Source organism: Lissotriton helveticus, chromosome 2_1 (assembly GCF_964261635.1).
Source record: "Lissotriton helveticus chromosome 2_1, aLisHel1.1, whole genome shotgun sequence".
Lineage (NCBI taxonomy): Eukaryota > Metazoa > Chordata > Amphibia > Caudata > Salamandridae > Lissotriton > Lissotriton helveticus.
This window is the reverse complement of record NC_136059.1, coordinates 1,562,952,061-1,562,977,997: the sequence shown is the minus strand read 5'-3', so window position 1 is coordinate 1,562,977,997 and position 25,937 is coordinate 1,562,952,061. Positions and strand designations below refer to the sequence as shown.

The 25,937-nt window shown below is 45.2% G+C and overlaps 1 protein-coding gene across 1 annotated transcript in view; it reads left to right on the top strand.

The window, feature by feature from the left end:
- The window catches only part of MELK (maternal embryonic leucine zipper kinase), a 281,942-nt gene that overhangs the window by 49,174 nt on the left and 206,831 nt on the right, over nucleotides 1-25,937 (top strand). Inside the window, exons 3-6 of the mRNA XM_078676533.1 lie at nucleotides 3,354-3,439; nucleotides 17,462-17,578; nucleotides 19,420-19,563; nucleotides 19,649-19,717. Of these exons, the coding sequence (XP_078532659.1) occupies nucleotides 3,354-3,439; nucleotides 17,462-17,578; nucleotides 19,420-19,563; nucleotides 19,649-19,717 (416 nt within the window). The remainder of the gene's footprint in view (nucleotides 1-3,353; nucleotides 3,440-17,461; nucleotides 17,579-19,419; nucleotides 19,564-19,648; nucleotides 19,718-25,937) is intronic.

Genomic DNA, 25,937 nt, shown 5'->3' with positions numbered 1-25,937 from the left:
AACAAGGTGCGCCAAGATATGAAAACTCGACATGATACACACTTGTGTGCCATTTCCCCCCCCCCCCCACAGACTACATGTTATATTTAAAAGTTGCTCCTACAGCAGGCCTTAAAGTTCTACGGCATGGTGCATTAAATTACATGTGAGAACATATTTGCATGTGCAAGTATGCCTCTGTGCTGGCCAGTTCAATTACTGACAGTATAGGTGAACAGGGAAGCCATCTTAAGGCATGTCCTGGACACTGGTAAAAACGAGTTAACCAGCTACATAATGGCATCACCGAAACATATACACCTCGCATTAATAAACCCACCCTGATTCTAGTGTTGGGTTTAGTAATGCATGCACCCAGAGGGTACCTTGGAGGTACCCCTGAAACCTACCAGACCTCTAGTGCCATGGCTGACTGGTCCCGTGAAGCATGCCACCACAGACTAGTTTCTAACCCCCGAGAGTGAGAGCACTCGCTCTCCGGAGGCCAGAAACAGTGCCTGCTGTGGAGAGAGGTGTTCTTGCCTCCTCCAAGAAGGCTGGTAAATCAGCATATCAAGACAGGAGGCTTCAAAGGCTTCAGCTGCCTTTGATTTGCGACCCAAGGCTTTCCCAGACAGGGGGAATGCCATGCCCTTCCCATGGCCAATCTGGGATCAGGACAGGCAGGAAAATTAGCTATGCAGACGGCGGGTTACGCTGCCAGGCTGGACACACGTCTAGAGTGACCAGTTTGAAGTGAACATATTAGGAATTCCACCATCTTGTGTGTGGTGGAATTAGGCATTTTGGGACAGGGCGGTGCTCACTCCCTAAGGAAGTGGTTTCTAGGAGGCTTTGTGACCCCAGAGGTAAGTAGCCCATTGTCTACTACCCCATACTCCCATAAATGAACCTAAATTGCGAATTTGGGGACCCGCTTATACCAAGACTTCAGATTTGACGGACAGAAAGAAGTGGACAAAAGACTGCTGGCCCGAGGAGCACGACCCACTTGGCGCCAACCCTCGCGAGGTATCTGCTCGTCCTGCCATTGTACAGACTCCAAGAAACCCAGATGGCTGCCAGTGCTTTGCCAATGTTCAAAGAAATCCTTTTGGAGTAGATCTACTCCACTGCAGGCACCGATGAAACCACATCGGATACACCCACATGCCGCCTACGACGACTACCGATGCAGCAGCCGCCCAGGAAGAGATGGCAGAGCTCCTACAGGTCGTATCCCCTCCTCACCTCCAAGTGTGGGGACACCAGGACTGCCAGACCCACACAGTACTTATACCTGGGGTACCAGACACCATGCAGCAGCCAACGCTTGTTGTGTCCAGTCCGGGCACCAATACAGAGGAAGACCGACCTGCACGACGAGGGACTTCAGGGACCGTGAGATCCAAAACAGTGGCTCAGGTGTCCCTTTTGCCCCATTATGCAAAAGCAAAGAGTGAGTCTGCGACCACCAACCGCCCAATGCCTCAAAACACCTCTGCACCCAAGCCCCCAGAGGCAGAGTCCAAGGGAGGTGACCGTGCCACTGGGGACCCCAAACCCACAAGAGCCAAACCCATCCTTTGGTCTAGCCAGACTGAACTTCCAGTCGCCACCTACAGTCTTTTTCTGTAGGCTCTTCCTCCCACTGCAAGCGACTCCAGCACTAAAGCTGATGCTAACAGATACCACTGCACCGAGCCCCACAGCCAGAGGAGAAGTTGTCCAAAGGTATCCTCGTGTGCCCGAGCTTCTCCAGGGTCGTTATCCACACCCCGGACCCCCTAAATCCCTCCTGACCGCCCTCCCGTGGGTTTCCCCCAACTGGTCCCCCAGTCTCAGCTTGCAGCTTCTTTCCAACCGGACAGTTCCCATTAAAGTGAATGGGACACACAATGCTGTGACACGCCTCTATTCTCTCGGACAACCATAGAGCACCCCGAGGTGATTGGTTGGTGTGGCCTTGGACCTTGCCCCATACTCCTCGAGTCCAAGAGAACCGCCCTGTAAGTCGCTGTTAATTTCCAAAATGCCCTACATGTTTTCCCCTCACATAACATAACTGCACCCAAATATTGCGCTGTCAGCTTTTGAAAACTGTAAAATTCATAAACCAAAGTACATAGCTGATCCCGATCTTAATATCTAAATTCATATAAAAGTATGTTATTTTTATAAATTGATGTCGGATTGCTTTGAATGTCTCGTTTCATTTACTGCCTCTGTGTGTGAATAAATGCTTAGCACTACCCTCTGATATGACTAGCTGCTCGCCCACACTTCTACAAAAGAGCATTTGGTGTGTTGTTTGTGCCTCTGTAATTCCTTTTGGATTGCCTGGACTCTATACAGTGTCTCCTTTTTTGGTCCACTATATAAAGAGCCAGCTTCCTACACTCATTGCTAACGCTCAGAATGTCAAGATGTGCCTTCGGCACTTCCCACCTCCACTAGCCCCCTACCTGCAAACTGCTGTATGTGATGTGGCTAAGGGCTCTACCTCCGGTTTTCCTTCTCCAGTGAGTACCTAACTTGGAAGCTGTTACCCCTTCATCCCCTTCCTCGCCAAATATAGAGATCTCTCGAGAATGCACTGCCAGAGTCTTATAATATACTTTTTGGGTGTATCGTTTCCCTTGAACGGTAGAAGATGGTGTTGGCTAAGTTGTAGAAATGCAATTTCACCTTTCAGGACGCCCTGTCGCCTGTGTTTACTGGTTAAATGTGTCTGGTAATATGACTCTTGGTTGTGACTCCTTTGGTAGGGCATTAGATCAGAGCCCATACCACTGCAATGCATCCCTAACAATAACAACAAAAAGTATTTCCGTCCTTGCAGGAAAAATCCATCATCCACCATTTCAGATGAAATGACTGACCTACTTTAGAACACCCACCTACTTTTCATCTCCGATATTTCTTGGACTTTCATATGTGCTGTACTAACATTTCTCTACTTTTCCATAGAAGTTGCTTTTTTTGAGGGAGCAGTGCCTTTTTACATGCATGACATATCGTTGAAGCAATTCAGAACAAGTTAATACTGAGTTCAAAAGCCATGGGGTCTCTCTAGTGGATCAGTTCCAGGCAGGCCGCCGTTGTTAAACGTCTAGCTATACTGCCGTGGCTCCAGTCCCTTGATATGGCTCAATTCATGTTAAAACCTGCATTTTATTCTCCATATAAGCATGGCAATGTGTACTTCAGCCTTGTATGTTAAGCAAACTAGCAGAAGTCAGATTTGTTGTGCATAGATATGTTCACTGAATATATCTCATTTGTGAAACAATTACTCCATAATTATTTTACTGATATCTATGCACTTATTTCATAATTGGTTTTTTTTTTGTGTTTTTTTTTGCAACGTACAGGTGGGTTTGCAAAGGTTAAACTTGCTCGTCATCTCCTTACCGGTGAAAAAGTGGCTGTGAAAATTATGGACAAAATTGCACTCGGGGTAAGGTTTTTTTTTTTGGTGTTTTTTTTTGCTTCTTATCATGAGCAGAGCTTAACAGTGGATGTCTCCTGAATGATTCAAGGGTCTATTCTTATGAGAACACCTTGTTTTTTGTGTAAAGAAAAAGTCCCTAATTAACGGTGGGAAATGTCCTCCAGAAGTCTTCTTTAAATCAGTATGTATTTGATCATGTGTCTTGCCAAGACATTCACTCTAATAATGGGCAACTTCAGTCTCACTGGTAAAGCCATGTTTTTTTTTGTTTACTTTCTTAAGTTCATTATGTGTTTGGTACACTTGCTGCTTCTCAATCAACGGAAAAATGTTTATTTACGTTAAAGCAACGGAGCCGTTAAAAAAGGTAATCAACAATAAAAGCTTAACACGTCAAACACTTCAGGCAAGTACAATTCAATTTAAAAAAATGTCCCCGAGAGGTCCACGAATACTTTCCGGTTAATAGCTGTAAATAGAAGCTTTGCGGCCCAGAGATTGTTAATTGGCAAGTACAAAAGTAACTTAGACTGGAGGTTATGGGTTAGGGGTGACACACCTACGTGGAAATGTGTATTCACGCTTTCTTTAAATCAGTATGCATTATTTTAAAGACAATATATGTCCATGAGGTTATTATGCATAAAGTGCAAAAGGGACACTCGCAATGGACTGAAAGAGGGAACTGGGCTCACTCTAAGGCCAGTGACCGTGTAAAAGAAAAAGTGCAGGTGCCCAAAAAATTTTCTTTGGAGAGCGCAGTCCGTTGGCTTCCACTTCCTGTCCTGAGTACTAGGTTGCATGTTCAGCAGAATATTATTTGACTCGGGCCGCAAGGTGGCAGTGCGGTTAGGAAAGTAAAGGCATGTGGTGATGGTCACAGGGCACCGTTTCAAATGTGAAGGTTACTATGTACCCCAAACTCTTTATGGACATAGATGGATGGCAGCAGATGTGTGCCCTTCATTACATCAACGGCCTAGGGCTGCCCAGCTGAAAGCATCAGCCAGTGGGAGGCAGGCCTAAGGGTGGCAGCCCCAGGGGCCAAGCGCATTCTCTCACCAGTTTAATACAAAGTGAATGATTGATACCTCAGAAGGTTGTTCTGGTTTTCTTTCTATTGATGAAATCAAAGTACTAATCCCTAAAAAATGAGTACTGACATCCGCCGACAAACACTGGCACAAAGAAATGAATTTTCATTTGTAGAGCACAACATTCACATGCAAGAAAATCTGTTGATGCTTATAAACAGCTAGCTGAGTTTTTTTTGTTACCCATCTCCGTGATACTCCCCGTATCAACCTTGGTTGGATGGGTTGAAACACTAAACTATCTGAGATTCAACCCTGTGACCATGGGGGGCAAAAACAGATCTCTGGAGTGAATGCATTAGTTCACTGAGCCACCAGGATCCGTTTTGTGCAGCATCCTCAGTAATGTACAACACGGGCAACAGCAGTGCAAGTTTGATGCACGGGGATAGCACTTGACCGCATGAGCGCAAGCATCCAACTCGCACAAAGAAGTAAAATCCTTGACAGATCTAACCTAGATAGGGGCAGCAGCATGGCAATCTTTACTCTCATAAAACGAGAAGCAGTGGGAAAATATGTTGGGGCATTTTCAGATCAATCGTCAAACCTGTGGTTTTCCGAATGGGTGGTAGGTCAGGAACAGACTGTCACATGTCGAACTCTGTTCTAGACCTATTGTTGGTTAAAGCCAATGCTTGTTTAGATCTTGTACCATTGTTTCACGGTCTCAAATTGACCACAGTGGGAGTTTATCTATTTACATTGCTTTGCTATAGCAGTCGGCAATTTCCACTGAGCTGCAAAAGGACTGGCTGGTGTATGTGAAGTAACGTATTTGTCTAACAGTGAACTGATCTCCCTTACCACCCACCACACTTCCTAGTTGCCAGAAGCCCGTCAAAGGAAACATACAACGATAATAACTTGAAGTTATTATCATTTTATATTTTCTTTACTTCATTGCTCAAAAGCAGTCGGGTGACGCTCCTCTGCCATAGCGGAGGAGCTGCCCCTGGTGCTAACGCTTGCTACGCAAGTATTACACACCACTACTCTCAACAATATCCAGCCTTGGCTGTTGATACGAAGACACCTCTATGTGGAAGTGGTGTGGTGCAGCAGGGTGCCTGACTCGGGAGCACAGGGTTCACGGTTCAATGCCTGGCTCCGGTGGCAGGTTACACCAGCACCATGTGACTCTGGGCAATAGCTTGCTTAATCTTCCCGAGGGCCCCCAGCGCTGGGACACACTTCAGAGGTAGCTGTGTGCTTTACAAATACTGGTATTTCATTTCTATAATAGTTATGTCAAGAATAACGGACTGTCTAATTTACTAAAACAGTGCGTACTGGTAAGATGGGACGGATATATAGAAATCATTGTGGACCTTATAGATTTGAGGAAATGTTCTAAATGCCATGGCTCAAAATCTCTTCGATGCTCAACCTCCTTTATATATTTAATGGAAATATATTTCCACTTTTGCTTTTTCTGCATTTCGAACCTTAAATAGTGGACTTAAATGGAACAACAGGTGAGGTTTTAGTTTCTTGCCATTTGCTAACTGCTAGCAATTAAAAAATTGTGCAACCGTCAAGATGTGATCACACCCACTGGCTAAGTCTTAGCACCCCTGTCTTGCCTTTTGCGACCCTTTGCCTCAGAGGTGGCAAAACCACTGTCGGAAACACAGAGGTAGCTCGTTCTCATGGAGGACAGCTGGGACTCCACTTTCCTTATTCTGTCAATTTGTTTATTACACTAATAGTGAATACAATAACATGATTCACTATTAGTGTGATAAATGAGTACATTTGCTTGGAATATGACTCTCCTCCTCAGCTGAAGTAAGCAAAAGATGCTTTTAAATGTATGTTGTGTGCATGCTTGTGGGTGAGAGTGTGTATATGGGAGAGGCAGTGTGTATGTGGGAATGTGTGGGTGAAAGTAATCGGCAAATGCCGTGTGATGTCGCTTCTGCTACCCCAGGAATGTTGGTGAATTGACGCCCATGAAATCTACAAGCCAATAAATGAGACACATGCGGCCTTGTGTTCAGGTGAGTATCAATGTGTGACGACTTATAAACGAAATGTAACTTTTACCGACACTGTGTTACTTCATGCTCTCCGCGACATGGCAAGAGCACATCTCTGGCACTCATGCATGACACCCGAGTACTCCCATAGGACACCCTCTAACATTCTCCATACACCTAAACACACATGCAAGATCTGGCATCCAATCCATCAGGCAAGACAATCGCGTCACACGGCCACACTAACGTGACGTTTAGACACACAGGCACGTGTTTATCAATACGATGACAATAGAGTGTCTGCACACTTTTTTGTTATCTATTTGTTTCTTCCAGCGTTATTTATTCAATTCATACTGGTCCATATTTGCTGTAGCTTTGCCTAGCGCACGCGCAATGTAATGCGGCACCTTGTGGTGCAAGCAGCAGAGCCGAACTACTTTTAGGCCAAAAGCTATTTTGTGTCAAAAGATGAAGAGGGTGGGAGCAAAAAAATGGCTTTGCATCGCGGAGTGCTAGGTCCTCTGTTATCTATGCAAATGGGAGCATAATTGGACGGGAACTGCATGAGCGTTAATAGGTGTTGGCATTAAGTCAAAGCTACTAAAATAACGTGGCTAAGTTTGCGTGAAACCAACGCCAAATGAAACCAAGCCCAGATAAGAGAACACGTGAAATACTATTCATACACTTAATGTGTTGCTTCTATGAAAATTCACTTATCGTGTAGCTTATCTTTGGACAGTTGACCTCTGGTAGAAATTTGTCCTTGAGGGGGTACATAGAGTCCAGATCTCCTCTGCGCATCAGTGGCATAAGTGCGGTGCTTACTAGTGCACTAAAATGGCTTTTTAAGCACAAGGGCAGCCAAAGACATCACCAGCAAAATGGCCGCTTATACTCCACAGCTGACAATGTTGGCTTTATCAAATTGGCGTATTAAACATGGGTACCGACTGGTTTAAAACAAGCATTGGCCGCGCAGCCGGGCGCGAAATGAAATAATTTTTTAAAAAACGCGAGTTGTGCGCACGCGCGACGGAAAAAAGTGTTGTGCACGTCGCATGCTTGGGCGCGTGAGAGTGAGTTAATCGCCGCTTTGGAATCCCTTCCAAAAGCGGCTTCTAAATGTCTCGGCCGAGATCAGGGCATGCGCTGGATCAGGCCGAGACCTACAAATGAAATACAGGCATGGCTGTAGTGTTGCCTTACCTCACACACAGTATGGCTCGCACCTGGGCAGTGTTGCATAACCTGGGACTAGCCCAGGTCTGCAAGGTTTGGCTTCCCTACCCACGGGTACCTGGACTTAGTTAAGTGTATCGTCGCTTAAGCAGAGGAGTCAAGGTTATTGTAGCCCACACAACTCACTGAGCATGCCTGCTGGTGTGGTGCCCGTGCCTCATGGGTTACTAACAGTCCTCTGAAGGGTTCCGGGACACATGGGAAATTCAAACCACATTTCTTTCTTCAGAATAGCACACTCATCCACCGGACTAGAAAAGACACTATATACGTATGTGTAAGTGTTTTATTTCAACAGTCTCATCCAGTTGCTTAGTATATGAGTAATAGTCACACAGATTATAATTAAAATAGCACTTAGGCAAGTTTTTTGCGGCACAAATAAAATAAACCGTTCTAACAAAATTAAAATGTTTCTAGCAGCCTATCCCCCTAAAGACCGCTACTGTGCACTACAGTTTGGGAGCGAGGAGGAGATAACTTGCTTCTAGAATTTCTTAGGCCCGTACACTGCATACCTGTTGACATCAGATAAGCAGTGGTGATCAGACTTCAGCTAGGAGAAAGTGTTCCCTCTGAAGAAAAACACATGATCAGCTGGGCTCGGCTCCTCATCTCTGTATTGGCTCTCAGCAAAAGGATGGATGCTGCTGCAGTTTGGCTGGATCTCTCTTGATAACCTGGTGTAAAGGCCTCTCGACTTCAGTGGTCAATCCAAGGAGTTTATATAGAGTTGATCACTGACTTCAAACCTGCATTGGGAGACTTTCCATTAATCTAAGATCTAACCAGTTTAAACCAGCATGATGAAAATTCATCGGTTTAGACTACCTGTTTTCATACATCATCTGTCAAAACCTTGAAACGTAAATATTGCATAGCTTGCAGCAGACGTGTCACCTTTTGTGATAGCAAAGTTATTGCTGTATGAATTGACACTTTCGTGAGTTCTATGAAGGAGATGCTGAATGTGTACCAAAGGCAGACCAAGAAGGTGCAGGGGTGGAAATCTTTTGAGGCAGAGATTAGTGATACCGGTTTGCAAAAAAAAAAAAGCTAGGTTGAAAAAACGATATATTGGACAAGTAACTGGATTGCATCTTTTCCGTTTGCCACCAGATGAGTTCATTATAAGAACAATTCTTGCCCTTCCTCTAGAAACCGTGCAGAACCAGGTAACCCAGTACATCTAGGAGCCATGATTGAACACACCAGGTGCAACGGAGTTCTAGTGATAATCTAATCTAGCAAAATGCAGACCCACAAATAGTACTGTCATTCCTGCTGCTTGATTCCTACTGTTGTGGCCTTCTACTAACAAGATTCCTTTTTGAGATCAAACGTGGTGTTAGTGCAAGGAAGGTTAGAATAGGACTGCATGAGGGTGGATGGTCACGGTAGCCGAAACTGGCTTTCGATGTCTTCACTCCATGAGGGTGTTTTTCACCGAATAGCATGCAGAAATGAGGACAAACTTGTTTGATAGAAATGAATTATTGGCCATGTTGTAAATAAGACGGGGAGAAATTCAGGTTGGCCTGGTAGCAGAATGGTTAGCGTGATATGTTAGATTTCTAGCACGGTGTAGCTCTTTATCACAGATTGATTAATAGTAGCTAGCTAATAGAAACTCTTGTCTTCGAAGGAGGGATGTCAGCTCATAACCTTAAAGTTGCACACAAAAAATGTTGAAGAGTTACCGAGTAGGGTGCCTGAAGGAACGATGGCCAGGATATTTTTCCAAAACCTATTGTAATCGTTTTGGCATGGAGAGCTAATATTGACCCTGCTCGTGTGCAAACCTTGTGATGTGCATTAGGAATGGCACCGCCATAGAATAAAATACCTATCACACTGAATTAAAAAAATGTCAGCTACGAAAGTTAATAAAATTGTATACAATTCCTACTTGTGGCATGTTGGGTGGGATAACTAGATCAGCCTGTCTTTTGCTTTATGATAATATGGCCTAACAGTATGGCTGTTTAGACGTAATTATACCGTTAAAGAAAATGTGCTTCTTTGAGCTTCTTGTGTTCTAGATTTACAAGGGAACTCACCTGAACTCCTTAGACTAATATATGATGGGGTGTGTTATGTAAAGTGCCCTAGGGGACAATGAATGTGTGCTGCAGTTTTCTGCTCCTAGGAGTACCTTGGTATTACAAAACGGGCTGCAGACACTTGAGTAGTGGACAGCCTGCTTTGCGTGGTCTCCAGGGGCATTATGATATTACTGAAGGGGCTCCTTATGCTTGTGTGGACCCTTTTGCAATACTGATGGCGCTAGCAGATGTAGCGTCAGCGCTATTTTCTGAGAGAGTTGCCTCATTCGCACTGGGGCATGGCCCCATGCAAACAAGGTGCCCTGCACCTATGCCTTGTTGCAAATGTTGGGGCAGAGGCAAATAAGCCTTTAGGGGGCACACTGACAAAGCAAAAAGGGAGTGTGATGTTGGTGCACTGTCTGAGGGCAGCCCTTATGAGGGAACAAAGGTCCAGAAGAAACAGACCCCGGAGGGGACTCAGAAGAAAAATCCCAGCCTCAAACCAGACAAATGGCTTCGAAGAAAGACAAAAAGAAATACCATTAAACGATCAAGAAAATTTGGTAATGAATATCTCAGATCAACGTTTGAATACTATCCAAACAGAAACACTACAGCGTGGGTTGTCCTTTGTACCGACTGCCCGTACCAACCAACTTGAAGTAAGTCTTTTTAAACTCACACAAAAAATGAAATGAAGACATTTTTTTGAAAACGTGGTTATAAACCCAACACCAAAACAGGAAGATGAACTAAAAGGATTAAAAACCAAAAGCACGTATATGCCACCCACGTCGCACAAAATTATTGACTTGTTTGAGAACTTATGCAAGCAAGAAATAAGCAAAATCAATACCAACAAGAAAAGTAAGCAACGAAATATGTCTAACAAGGAATTTGGAGTCATACAAAACATAGCAGCAAATTCGAAAATAATGTGCCAAAAAGCTGACAAGGGAGGAGCGATGGTAATATTAAACACCGCGTTTTATGAAGACACAGTTAAGGAACATCTAGAGGATCCAAACTTATATATGGAAATCCAAGCGAATCCCACGGAAGAAATGAAAAAGATACTACAAAACATTTTGAAAAAAGGAGTGGATAATGGAACCATCAGTGAGAAAGTGAAAAAGTATCTTACACAAGAAAGTCCCAGAAGTCCATATATGTATATGGTTCCAAAAATACACAAAGATTTGATCAAACCACCTTGTCGCCCAATAGTTTCCACAAAAATGAGTATTCACGAACCGGTAGGAAAGTATATAGACAAACACCTACAGGCGTTGGTATCTAAAAGTTTGTCTTATATAAAATACACTACAGATTTTTTGATAAAATTGCAACAAGTGAAGATAAATGATGAAAGTATAATGGCAACAGTTGACGTAAAATCGTTGTACACTTCGATACCTCACCAAGAAGGCTTAGAAGCCATAAAAAATGCATTACTTCAGAGAACATACCCTCACGATCTACAACTGTTTTTAATGGAATTAATGCAATTCACACTATATAATAGCTACTTTTCTTACAAAGATAAATGGTTCAGTCAATTGAATGGAACATCGATGGGCAATTGCGCCGCACCGGCGTATGCCAACTTGTTTATGACGTCATTTGAAGACCAACATATTTACCATGATGATGAATGGGCGAGAAACCTCCTTATGTTTGTGAGGTTCATTGACGACATCTTTTTAATATGGAAAGGGACAGAAGAGTCTTTAAAACAAAAGTTAAAAGCCTTGGACACTAAAAATGACAGAATTGGGTTCACTTGGACCATAAGCAAGGAAACAATACAATTTTTGGATGTAGAAATCTCCAAAGCTGGAACTACTTTCATCACTAACATACATCGTAAACCAACTGACAGAAATAATTTATTGCAATACCAAAGTCCTCATCCTCAATCATTGAAAACGCATCTACCATACTCCCAGTTCCTTAGAGTGAAAAGGTTGGTCTCAGAAGAAAACACATGTCAACAACAATTAAACATCATGGCTGCAAGATTCCAAGCTCGAGGTTATCCACAAAACATTATCAGAGAATCACGGATAAGGACAGGGAGCACAACCAGATTGGAGTTACTAACAGTAGCACCCAAAACCAAAGAACAAAGAATCAAATGCGTCAGCAAGTACTCTAACGTAAGCACAAACTTTAAAAACATAATTCGAAAAAATTGGCAAATGGTCCAATTGGAACCGGATTTCAAAGGAATATTCCAACAGGAACCACTGTTCGCATTTACCAGAGGGAAAAACATAGGAGAACTATTAAACCCCCAAAGAGATGCCAAAAAAAGTACATTCTAAGGCACAGTACTGTGTTTGAATTGTGCTAATTGTCATAATATAATGAAGGGTGCTAGAATCACTCACCCGATGAAAGGCAATAAAATTCCGTTGAATCTCAATGCCACATGTGACACCACTAACATTGTATATTTGTTGAAATGCCCTTGTTGACAGGGATATGTGGGCCATACAGAATGGAAATTTAAGACTCGCTTGAATGAGCACAAAAGTAACATAAGAACAGGTCAATTGAAATCCACAGTGGCCGCACGTTTTATGGACAAAAAACATAACATCAGCCAATTGAGGACTTGCGTGTTAGAAATAGTACCAAAAAAAGAGGGGCCGTTGAATAAGAAAATCCTCTTAGAAAGGGAAAACTATTGGATTTATCATTTATGCAGTCTGAAACCCAACGGGCTCAATGAGAGAATGGAGTTTACTTGCTATCTATAACTGACAATTGTTGTTGTAATTTTTAATCGACTATATCTGCTATATCATACAACTGTAAATTTGATTATGTAATTGCACTAGAATTAACCATGTGGTAAACGTGGGGCTCGTGAGATTGAGCGCGATTAGTAAATGTAACGTAGTAGAGAAAAATCCTTGTATTTGATAAAGTTAAGGTTGAGCTGTTTTTCAAAAAAAACTCTGCACCTCTTGAAGGTGCGCATGCGCAAGCATCGCGTTTGAATCAACAGCGTTGCATGGAGCGGAGACGCTGCTTCTAACGGAAACGAATCCTGTTTTAACTATGGTGAGACGCGAAGTTAGGATATATTCTCAACCGACAGATAGAACGGGGAACGTAGCAAGTGAACGCCTAAGTCGGCAGCGGGAAATGTATAAAGATACATGGGTCAACGATTAGAACGTGGAAGTTAAGCATGTTACGAATGTTGCACACGAAGAAACGCTTTGAAATGTTTGCAGCTTAGACCGAGTTACTTAACTTTTTAACTTCAGGGGTACAAAGTAGATGATGAATTAATATGCTTCTTTGAATTGAGAGATAGAGAAGAAAACTTTTTGATTACAAATTATGTTATGTGTTTAATTTTCAGGCGTTTTCCTGATTTCGGTGCCTAATGCACCGAAATGCATTGGAATAACTTGAATTCACGCCTAATATGAATTGATTGGAACTTAAAGGGAATGAATTGGTGAAAACAAGAATTAAAGATCACCAATTAAACCACAGAACGAATGACATTGTGTATTATTGCTGGGTTTCAGCGTTTGAAGCTTGTGCCTAGGGTGACACTCTTGTGAGGGAACAGGGGTGCAACTAGTGGAGCAAAGGAAGTCCCATGGACTACCCCCACCACAAATGATGGCACTTCTGGACTGAACGGGGCAAGGCAGCACGTTCTTTTCTAATTCACGTGAAAACTTTATTCCAGTGTTTGCTATTTTTGTGATGTGGCCGTCTCAAAGCGAAGGCAGTCTTTAGTGACACAATATATGCCAGGGACTGGGTGGGGCTAGAAGCTGAAAGAGAAAATACTTTATAACTTACTCGCGCATTGCCAGGTGTGCCCCAGGGGTTTGACTTGGAGTGTCCGTGGGCAAAAAAGAGCCACTGCCGTTCATAGTTGAGTACTGGATCCAATTAACCACTCTACGGAGCATTAGTAGCAACACTGTACAATTAAGTGCTCATATAACCGCAGTTAGTTTATTCCACTTTAGCACCTTCTTCTGTAACTTCAGTGCATGCCAAATATAAGAAGCAGTAAAGATTTTAATTTTCGGAGAAGTTTTTAGCAGACTGAAGATGGCATACCTAATTCTATATTTTAGCTTCACCGGATTCAGCCACATCCTTCCTATTGCTGCTTGTCTTGTACATGAGATATCAAGTCTTCAGTGGTTTGTGTGTGTGTCCAGGGCAAAGCCTAGCTGCTCAGCTGATGTTTATCATGTGGTCAAAATAGGGGAGAGAAAGAAAGCCCATGTGAAATCACATGCAGGTGGTGCAACTCCACAGGAAACATTTAGCCAATGTAATTTTTGTTATCACACTGACATTCAAACGCAGATATTCTGTGCATTTTTGTATTTGCGAACTGTAATTTCCCCCCAACACTTACATTTAATTAAAAACATTGAGTTTTGTGACCTTTGTTGACCTGGACCATTGGACGTTACACTAAGTTTTTAACCACTGTACTATGGGTATACACGACCCAAGGGAGTTGCCGAGTGATAGTGCATCCATCAGTTCCTGCTGGTAAATCGAAGCCGACTGGATAACAGAAAGATCAGATCGCCAATGAAGTTCACCCCAGTACGATTCTCTTCATCCTCAAAGGGGTGTATTGTGGGGAACTGCTTATTTTCCTCATACATTTATTCTATGGCGAGTGTGGTATCTTTGAGCTTTTGTTTCCTATCGGTGTATTTAAAGTCTGCAGATTGCTTACCACTGATTGGCTTCATAGTCACTCATTTGCATGCTTCTTATTCGTCAGCTGTCATATATGGTTCCTTCTCCTTCATGTGATTGTCCCTCCCTTGGAGCCCTAACTCCTTACTTGTATCCTTCTGCTTATTTTTGTAGTTGGCATTGCCTTCCTTATCCCCTTCGGCGCTGATGACGAGCTCAGCTCGTCCTCAGTTGCGCCGCTCGCACGCTGATGACGAGCTGAGCTCGTCATCGAACGCGGCTTTTTGAAAAAAGCCGCGTAGCACGAAAATCGCCGCAGCGCGCATGCGGTTAAGTATAAGCACTCAACCAAAGTGCATCTTTTTCAGCAGGCTCCACTGTGCACTTCTCCCCCTCCACTGTGTGTCTCTTGTCTCTGCCTGCCCCATTTCACCTGTTGCTCGCCCCCATGCACCCTTTTTCCGCTGTTGCTTGCCCCTGCCCCTTTTCCGATGTTGCCTATATGCCTCTGTTTTTGCTTCCACCAACCAGTCCTCCATCCCCTCAAAGCAAAAAGAAAGCAATATGATGTGGATGCAGCTGTCCCCTGCATAATTGCCCCCCCCCCCCCCCCTTGTTCCGGGGACTAAGGCTGACAACAATCATGGCATTCGTTTTTGCAACACAGGGCTATAGTTTTATTGCATGGCAATAGGACTAGAAGACAGACACAAGGGAGTGTAAAAAAAACTGGCTTCCGCCTATAACTGCAGAGTTGTCCCCATATAGTAAACCGAGCACTGGCCTATTGATAGTTAACAGCATAGGGCCTTATAACTGTCCAAATAATTAATGAAGGCATTAAAAAGGGTCAGTCAATACAAAAAGGGGCACTGTTCCAATGGGAGAAAAATTATGGAACAAAGGGAGAAGGAGGGTTTTAGGTCGCGGACTCGGTGTAAAGAGTGAGGGGAAGTGTTGGACAAGACAAATCTTGTCTCTTGTTGCCCTCACACACCCCGAAGGATGTCATGCTTCATCATCTGGCGGTTGCTCCTCGTCAGGCCGGCGGTGCAATGCCCTATGGGTCCGCCGAAGGGTCGCTTTAGCGGAGATCTTTTATGACAACTGCCGTCTGGTGCATGTGGGTGGGTGTGTGGGTGGAGTCCTAGGAATAGGCTGTAGTGCGTGCAGTGAGTTTAAAAATACCTAAGGGTATACCTAAAATCTTTAATGAGAAGGTTCCCTTGGTAGAGTAAAAGAACCCGTAGGTTTGGTGTTACCAAAGTAGGCGTAATGTGCCCTGGTAACTGATCAGGTCGACATGTTTCACGCCTTCGTTGGTCCAAAGGATCCCTGGCATTTCTTCAGGACCAAAACAAGTGATAATGTGATGCACGATTAGTGAATAGTGAGAGAGGGGGAACATTAGCCCTCTGAATGATCTAGGGGGAGGTCGTGAGAACAGCCACTAAGTCCTAAGAAGTTTAAGTCGTGGCTAAGGACCTCGGCCAAGAGATCAAGACCTAAAAGGAGCCCTAGTGGTGCTCCATGAGCTTATGGCGCAGGGGCCCACACCATGTTAGCATTCCAATTCATGTGCCGGCTCACGATACCTGCCCCGTCCTGGCGCCTGCTCGAACACCTCAAAAAGGGTCAGGCCAATTACTGCTAAGGACTAAATCTGCTCACCGTGATTACCAAAGAGGGCACATGTGGAGTTGTTGGAATAGGACTCTTTGTTGTTCTACAGCAAATCATTGGCTAATCCAGCACCAAAATGGACTCTCTCAGGACTCTCCCATCATCTTTGTCAAACCCCTCCTTAAGCTGGTTCTCAAAACACCCACTCCCTTCCCACACCACATAAATATGCCAGTGTCCTTAATTTGCTTAGTCACAGAAATTATGCCAAGACACACTCTGGGTTCAGTTGGTGCCTCCTAATTTGTGCGTTTTCTGCAGTCGGACTTTTGCCATTTCAAACTAGAGAAAGTTAACAAAATTAATTTCTTATTAAACGCACACTAGCTACAAGACGTTGAATTTCCTGCCAAGGAGATCTACATTTAAGTCCCCTAACTTAACCCAACTACTCTGTTGGTTATGTATATTCAAGTTACCATAGAGTTAGGAAGAAACTTGTGCCCTTGGAATTTCCAAACTCCAAATGAGGTTGGGTCCGTGATCTGTACAGCTTAGTACAAAAATAATACAAAGCAAAATAGTCTCCTTCACTGAATGGTGACAATCTTCACTTGTCTGCCTTTGGGCCTTAATTCTGTGCTCTATTTAATACTGTGCATACCTGGGACGTTAAATGGCTCTACTTGGACTTGATTTGTTCTGTCTGACAGGTTGTGCATCGGCACAGTGTGAGATGGCGGGATTTTGTTAGATTCCCACTTGTTTGAATCTTCAAAATGGTGTTACTAAAATCTCCTACATTTCAAGTTTGAAAGCCTGAGCAATGATACTTTGGGACCCAGACAACAAGCTATTTCTACTGGTTCAAAGACCATCATTTATTATTTCTTTATTAAGGAGTTTTATATAGCGCTAGCCGGACCCGAGGGTATCTTAGTGCTTTACAACAGTTTTTGTGCAAGAGTCATACAATAGAGCAGTATTATACATATTGGTTCTGAAGTCCAAGTGTGCTGTGCAGCATTGAGGTAGTATGTGAGTCCTGCGATAACCTCATTGAGTGCACGTTGACTTGGGTTGAACCTCTTGGGGGGTGGTGGGGGGACAGGTGGGGTCAAGTAGCAAGGAGGAGGTAGGTCTTTGTGGTACAGTGTCTGGGAGCAACGGCGAGCAGGAATTTTCATTTAGGCAGCTGCTATCCATTCGGGAGGGAGCGGTTGAGGTTTATATAACTCAGAATTGATTTTAAGAAGGCTATTGAAGGTGTGGTGGTTGGTGTGATCTTTACCGAATGCCAGCCCATGTCAATGATTCTGTTTTCCTCTGCAGGATGATTTACCTCGTGTTCAAACTGAGATTAAAGCAATGAAGAGCTTGAGTCATCAGCATGTATGCCGATTGTATCATGTAATCGAAACTTCAAAGAAGATTTTCATGATTTTGGAGGTGGGTTAACAATATTGGGGGGGGGAAACTTAATTATTTTGGTAACATGCCTATAGTTTTTATGCTTATGTTCTTAGTATATTGAGACCACAAAATAGCTGAGTGATTACAACAAAGCTGCTATTAAGTGAAACTTGGTAAAGTACTTTTGCTCTTATGGATTTTGTTGTATCGCTAAGCCAGTTTTAGAATGGAATCAAGCCTCAAAACTTTAGTTTTCGCTCTCACAGGAATACTGTGAAGTATCAGAAAGCCTATGTGAAATAAAGGGGGGGTGGTGTTTTAATTGCTGTAGCATGAGGTGTTTTCAAAGAGGAGGAAACTGCTTGAACACTAGTCTTGTACACATGCTGGCAGTACCACATGCCATTATAAGAAAGATGTGTGGCAGTAAAGGACCTTGTTTTTGAAGGCTCTTGGCTATGTGGCCAGCTATTCCCTTTGAGGTGTTGGAATGTGGTTTGGCACTGCTCTGCAGCCTAGGTTTTAACTCCAACTTGAGGTCACAGTAGTTAAGTAACATGGGGAGGATGGAATATGCTCTTTCCCTCTTCTCAAAATGTACATTTTGCTGTAGCTCAAGTTTCGGTAGTCTTCAGAGTATGTAATAGGCTTTGCGGTAGTCCATTCAATGTTAAAGGGAAACATGTTTGTCAATCTGTATGTGATAAAAAGTGGTCAGCGTGTAAGACATGTTAAGAAGGCTATAGTACAATCAGTCTACTTTGTCACTAATACTTGCAGGTACACCCAATATTTCTTTCATCTGTACATCTCTGGGCCTAGACTGAAACTGACTACCCTTATATTAATTTCACTTGTGAATATAGGAGTAGTCTCGCTCCATATGGGCAATAGTATCTTCCTAATGGAAACATGCAACAATGTGCTCTGGGAAATACCATTTATCAAGTAGGCATTATTTGAATCCTGATTTCCTTAGGAAGAATTTAGTTATCCTCGATATTTGGGCTCCCAGGGCTCCCCAGTGCCCGACTTCTGTGATACCTTTTGCCCAACAACACTTTGCTTATTGGGACTTGCAGTTTTGCTTTTGCTCACAGTATATGTGGGCCCAGAAGTCCAATACAAAGTGGTGTTGGATAACCTGTGAGGTGCTAAATTGACTGGTGTCATGCAATACATCGAGTTTGTGGGCTTCTTGTATCATCACAATTTTGTTTTTTTTGTTCATTTTTCGCTGCTTTCAACTGTCCTGTCCTGCAGAGGCTTCCATAAAAATAACCTGTAAGCAGCCTGTAACCACACACTTCTTAGTCTTATCAAATTCCGGCTCTGTGATTATTGCTCTGCTGTTTTTGTTTTAAAAAGAAAAGGACCAGTAAATAGTATTCTGTTAAACAGGGCAGAGCACAGCTCTGATGCATCAAGTCCCTAAGTGATTTACTATTGTGGTTTGCTCTGTATTCTTGAAGATGAATATTGTTGTGTCTCTTACCTTTGTATTATGTTTGTGTGGGAATAGTTTCCTCCTTGGTGGGTCACATCATGTAATCAGCCGTGAGTTTCTGATTGATCATGTTTGTAGCTGAATAGTTGATTGAAATGGTGCCCCAAGATTCTGTCTTTAATGGCATCGTATCGAAAGTGCCCTCTTTGGGTCTTGACATCACCCCACAGAGCCATTGTTGTGTTGTAGGATTTAAAAGTTTAGACTAAAATGTAACCATTTTGGGGCTGGCCGCATTTGCCATTCCGAATATGGAAACTCGACCCTTTGAGTAGGTGAGTTAGCGTTGCTGAGACTTGCTTACTGCTGAGCCCTAACAGTACTAACCGTTGCCTGCAAGATATCTATAAACTGTTTTTTGGCCCTGCAGTACTGCCCTGGCGGGGAGCTGTTTGATTACATAATTGCCAAAGACCGCCTAACAGAAGACGAAGCCCGAATATTTTTCCGCCAGATCGTGTCCGCAGTGGCTTACATACATCGAGAGGGGTATGCCCATCGGGATCTGAAACCAGTAAGTTGGGAAAAAGATTCATTTTCAGACTAACTTGCTTATGTCCTAAGTACTGGTTTTGTAACTGATGACTTTTATTTTTCAGGAGAATCTGCTCATTGATGAAGATCGCAACCTGAAACTGATAGATTTCGGCCTCTGTGCTAAACCTAAAGTATGTTGCAAGATCTCATTTTTTCCAATTCTTTGAGGTTATATCCTGACCATGCACTTTATGAGGTGGTATGGATTAAAATGCAACTGCTATTGGTCAGTAGTAATCCCCTTGTGCATAATGTTGCCCCTTCAAGGTCTGGCGTTAGCCAAGACCTTTTTTTTTTTATAACTAAAATTGTGTGTAATATACTTGCATAAAGGTTCTTTCATTCATCTCCCTTCATCTATTGATGTGCTCTTGTGGCATTCATATTTTACTTCTGCCCACTACAGCATGGAGCAGTGGGTGAGCTACTTTAGCCACTGGCTAACGTCACTTTCAGTGACTGTATTTAGCCCTTTCACCAGAAGCACATCCACACACAAGGTAGTTCCCTTCAATGCCAGTGATTTTGGTTTGAAGTTATTATTACTTTAGTGTTACCTCTGTTTGTAGAGTCTGATGTGATAGCAGGACACTTTTTACAAGATAAGTGAACAGGGCACCTTCCAGCTTTATTAGTTCCAGAGTGGCAATGCTATTGCAAATTCCTCTTGAATGGCCTTTGTTAATCGGACTGATGCTTTTTCATACCATATCAGCTGCTCACATGAACTCTAAATATAAGCTCATCAAGATGCAGTATCTTTGCAACCCTTCTTGTCTGCATTCCTTCTTTCTGCCCGTGTTTCCTTCCCTTTGTTCAATCTCCTTTTTTTGCTTCTTACCTTTCGTTTTTTTCTGTCCCTCTTGTTTTCTTTCTAGCCTCATTTCTTTCCTCCTTTCTTCCTTCCTTTCATTTCCGAAGGCAGGCAGCCAGTGCTTTTCGAAGTCTGTTAGCCAAGACCTTTTGATTTTACTAACATTATGTGTATAACATAGTTACTTATAGGGGTTTTCTGTCAGATTTCCTCCATATGTATCAAGGGGCAATGTGTCAGCCCACTTCAGCCATTGTCTGACTCCACTATGAGTTACAGCTTGCTGCCTTTTCACAAGGGGCACATCGACGCACAAAACATTTTCCTTCAGTGCCAGTGAATACTATGGCACGGTTTCCTTTTTTGAAATCAAAACAATGTTTTTGCCTTTAGCCAATCTTTATGATTAGATCCATGAGGGCCATGGCCAAACCTGAATTGCCAAAAGGCTGATGGCCAACGCCACACCTATTGGCTGTGCCAGTACTTATTTGTGTAAGCGTTTTTTATCTGGATAATATAAACCTTGTACCCAGCTCTGGATCACCCAAGCCAACAGGCTTGTTTTTTTAAACTGGAAATTGGAAAGATCCTGCAAGCACAACCCTCTCTACAAACTCCAATGTGCATAGCATTAGACAGCGGACAGTGAGCTCTGGACATAGTGTCTACTTCAAGCACTCTGCTTAACCTCTTTAGCTACCATGCCAGCTACTAAATCAACTCTATATATCGTTCTAGATATTTATTTTTCTCTATATCTTGATGCCTTTCTGTATTTCTATCCCCCCCCCCCCACACACACACACACTCTGTAGATTTAGGTAGTATTTCCAGAGATACAAATTCCTCAGATGTTTGCTTGCTGATAACTTTGCCATGTTTGACAAATCTCCCCAAAGCTATGTAGACATATTTGTTCTACATTGACGGATGATGAGAAGTTTCGCAGAGATTTTTCAAGGGGGTGTAAAGAAGAAAAGGGGCGGTTTTCGACTGATGCATTTCCCATAGACTTTATACTCTGGCATAGCCTGAAAACGGGCAGTTGGTTTTGAGTGAAATTTGTCAGCTATATAGTTTATGGTGTGTAGATGATCCTTTTTTGGTAGTATAGAGGTAAGTATGTTAGTATTTTTAAACTTGTATGGCAATAAAAGTTTGTGATAACTCGGGACGGTGTAATTTCATGGTACTTGCTGACAACAAGGCAGTATAAGATTGGCTAATGGCTGCCTTTACAAAAGTTAAATATAGCAATTTTCTACACAGTCTGGCTGTGTTCTGGGTTCGAGCCTTAGATCTAGGTAATTCGTAGGTTTTATATTTTTCCCTACCTATTAACACTTTGTTAAAGTGGGAATAGTTGAAGAAAATGGTTTGTTTTTATATATTAAACAATGTAAAGGAGTACTGGAGTACAGCAATACTTGAATTAATAAGATTGAATGTGTAAATTGGTTTTTTAAAAGCACTACACTATATTTCACAAATATAGTGTATTACAGTTCTTTGAAGTTTTCCCCGTATTTACTTAAATAAACAAGCATTGGAAATGCAATAGGTCTCGCATTAGAAAAGTTGGAGTTATTGGTCTTGTAAATGACATATTTTATTTATTTGTTGGTTTTTAAAATTGCTAAATTGATGGCTTTGTCATTTACAATGCCAATAGTTATAACTTTCGCGAATGTGACACCTATAGCATTTGGAATGCAACATGTTTTGTATTTACGTGACTTAGATGGCAGCTCTGGTCGTTAGGCCACATCTCTAGAGAGCAGGAGAGTGCAGCAGGGGAGAGAAGCACAGCAATGCAATAGGTCTCGCATTAGGAAAGTTTGAGCTATTGGTATTGTAAAGGACACATTTTTTATTTATGTGCTTGTTTTGAAAATAGCGAAATTAATAGCTTTGTTATTTACAATGCCAATAGTTTTATCTTTCGCAAATGTGACACCTATTGTAACACAATAGGTGTTGTGAGGGGGTGAGGGGTTGAGGGTGAGTGAGGGTGAGGGTGAGTGAGGGGTTGAGTGAGGGTGGGTGAGGGGTTGAGGGTGGGTGAGGGTGAGGGGTTGAGGGTGAGTGAGGGTGAGTGAGGGTGAGGGTGAGTGAGGGTGAGGGGTTGAGGGTGAGGGGTTGAGGGTGAGGGGTTGAGGGTGAGTGAGGGTGAGGATGAGTGAGGGTGAGTGAGAGTGAGGGTGAGTGAGGGGTTGAGGGTGAGGGGTTGAGGGTGAGTGAGGGTGAGTGAGGGTGAAGGAGGGTGAGGGTGAAGGAGGGTGAGGGTGAAGGAGGGTGAGTGGGTGAGTGAGGGTGAGTGGGTGAGGGTGAGTGAGGGTGAGTGAGGGTGAGTGTGAGTGAGGGTGAGGGTGAGGGTGGGTGAGGGTGAGGGTGAATGAGGATGAGGGGTTAAGGGTGAGTGAGAGTGAGGGTGAATGAGGATGATGGGTTGAGGGTGGGTGAGGGTGAGGGTGAGGGTGGGTGAGGGTGAGGGTGAGCGAGGGTGAGGGTGAGCGAGGGTGAGGGTGAGGGTGAGCGAGGGTGAGGGTGAGCGAGGGTGAGTGAGGGTGAGTGAGGGTGAGGGTGAGTGAGGGTGAGGGGTTGAGGGTGAGTGAGGGTGAGGGGTTGAGGGTGAGTGAGGGTGAGGGTGAGTGAGGGTGAGGGTGAGGGTGAGGGTGGGTGAGGGGTTGAGGGTGAGTGAGGGTGAGGGTGAGAGGGGTTGAGGGGGAGTGAGGGGTTGAGGGTGAGTGAGGGGTTGAGGGTGAGTGAGGGGTTGAGGGTGAGTGAGGGGTTGAGGGTGAGTGAGGGGTTGAGGGTGAGGGAGAGTGAGGGAGAGTGAGGGTGAGTGAGGGTGAGGGTGAGTGAGGGTGAGTGAGGGTGAGGGGTTGAGGGTGAGGGGTTGAGGGTGAGGGGTTGAGGGTGAGGGGTTGAGGGTGAGGGTGGTTGAGGGTGAGGGGTTGAGGGTGAGGGGGTGAGGATGAGTGAGGGTGAGAGAGTGAGGGTGAGTGAGGGGGTGAGGGGTTGAGGGGGTGAGGGTGAGGGGTTGAGGGTGAGGGGTTGAGGGTGGGTGAGTGAGGGTGAGGGGTTGAGGGTGAGTGAGGGTGAGGGTGAGTGAGGGTGAGCGAGGGTGAGGGAGGGTGAGGGTGAGGGAGAGAGGGTGAGGGAGGGTGAGGGTGAGGGAGAGAGGGTGAGGGAGAGAGGGTGAGGGAGGGTGAGGGTGAGGGAGAGAGGGTGAGCGAGGGTGAGGGTGAGTGAGGGTGAGCAAGGGTGAGTGAGGGTGAGGGGTTGAGGGTGAGTGAGGGTGAGGGTGAGTGAGGGGTTGAGGGTGAGGGGTTGAGGGTGAGGGGTTGAGGGTGAGTGAGGGGTTGAGGGTGAGGGGTTGAGGGTGAGGGGTTGAGGGTGAGTGAGGGGTTGAGGGTGGGTGAGGGTGAGGGGTTAAGGGTGGGTGAGGGTGAGTGAGGGTGAGAGGGGTTGAGGGGGAGTGAGGGGTTGAGGGTGAGTGAGGGGTTGAGGGTGAGTGAGGGGTTGAGGGTGAGTGAGGGGTTGAGGGTGAGTGAGGGGTTGAGGGTGAGTGAGGGTGAGGGTGAGTGAGGGTGAGGGGTTGAGGGTGAGGGGTTGAGGGTGAGTGAGGGTGAGGGTGAGTGAGGGGTTGAGGGTGAGTGAGGGTGAGTGAGGGGTTGAGGGTGAGGGGTTGAGGGTGGGTGAGGGGTTGAGGGTGAGTGAGGGTGAGGGGTTGAGGGTGGGTGAGGGTGAGTGAGGGGTTGAGGGGGAGTGAGGGGTTGAGGGTGAGTGAGGGGTTGAGGGTGAGTGAGGGTGAGTGAGGGTGAGGGTGAGTGAGGGTGAGGGAGGGTGAGGGTGAGTGAGGGTGAGGGTGAGTGAGGGTGAGTGAGGGTGAATGAGTGAGGGTGAATGAGTGAGGGTGAGGTTGAGAGGGTGAGGGGTTGAGGGTGAGGGGTTGAGGGTGAGTGAGGGTGAGGGGTTGAGGGTGAGTGAGGGTGAGGGTGAGGGGTTGAGGGTGAGTGAGGGTGAGTGAGGGTGAGTGAGGGTGAGTGAGGGTGAGGTTGAGGGTGAGGTTGAGGGTGAGGGGTTGAGGGTGAATGAGGGTGAGTGAGGTTGAGTGAGGGTGAGGTTGAGTGAGGGTGAAAGTGAGGGTGAGGGTGAGTGAAGGTGAGGGTGAGGGTGAAGGTGAGGGGTTGAGGGTGAGTGAGGGTGAGTGAAGGTGAGGGTGAGTGAAGGTGAGGGTGAGTGAAGGTGAGGGTGAGTGAAGGTGAGGGAGGGTGAGGGTGAGGAGGGTGAGGGTGAGGGAGTGAGGGTGAGGGAGGGTGAGGGTGAGTGAAGGTGAGGGGTTGAGGGTGAGGGTGAGGGAGGGTGAGGGTGAGTGAAGTTGAGGGGTTGAGGGTGAATGAGGGTGAGGGGTTGAGGGTGAGTGAGGGTGAAGGTGAGGGGTTGAGGGTGAGTGAGGGTGAGGGTGAGGGAGGGTGAGTGAAGGTGAGGGAAGGTGAGGGTGAGTGAAGGTGAGGGTGAGTGAAGGTGAGGGTGAGTGAAGGTGAGGGTGAGTGAAGGTGAGGGTGAGTGAAGGTGAGGGAGGGTGAGGGTGAGGGAGGGTGAGGGTGAGGGAGGGTGAGGGTGAGTGAAGGTGAGGGGTTGAGGGTGAGGGAGGGTGAGGGTGAGTGAAGGTGAGGGGTTGAGGGTGAATGAGGGTGAGGGGTTGAGGGTGAGTGGGTGAAGGTGAGGGGGTGAGTGAAGGTGAGGGTGAGGGTGAGGGAGGGTGAGTGAAGGTGAGGGTGAGGGAGGGTGAGGGTGAGTGAAGGTGAGGGAGGGTGAGGGTGAGTGAAGGTGAGGGGTTGAGGGTGAGGGAGGGTGAGGGTGAGGGAGGGTGAGTGAAGGTGAGTGAAGGTGAGGGTGAGTGAAGGTGAGGGTGAGTGAAGGTGAGGGTGAGTGAAGGTGAGGGTGAGTGAAGGTGAGGGTGAGTGAAGGTGAGGGAGGGTGAGGGTGAGGGAGGGTGAGGGTGAGGGAGGGTGAGGGTGAGTGAAGGTGAGGGGTTGAGGGTGAGGGAGGGTGAGGGTGAGTGAAGGTGAGGGGTTGAGGGTGAATGAGGGTGAGGGGTTGAGGGTGAGTGGGTGAAGGTGAGGGGGTGAGTGAAGGTGAGGGTGAGGGTGAGGGAGGGTGAGTGAAGGTGAGGGTGAGTGAAGGTGAGGGGTTGAGGGTGAGGGTGAGGGTGAGTGAAGGTGAGGGGTTGAGGGTGAGGGTGAGTGTGAGGGGAGATGTATATGGGCATATAACGAGAAAGCGAAAGTGAAAGAACAGGTGATGTGGAGGACTCAGAGGTAATCAGAACGGAGCCGAACGCAGAGGAGATGGCTTCGAGCTCCAGTACAGGTAGAGAGAGGAATGACAAGGACACGAGGGCAGCTTGGGAAGGACTTCTGCTGATTACCTTCAAGTACCGTCTTCCACTGCCAAGTAAACTGCTCTCAGGACAGAAAGGGCAGAGGGTGAGCATGAAACAGAAGACAGGTATAGTGACTAAGCAA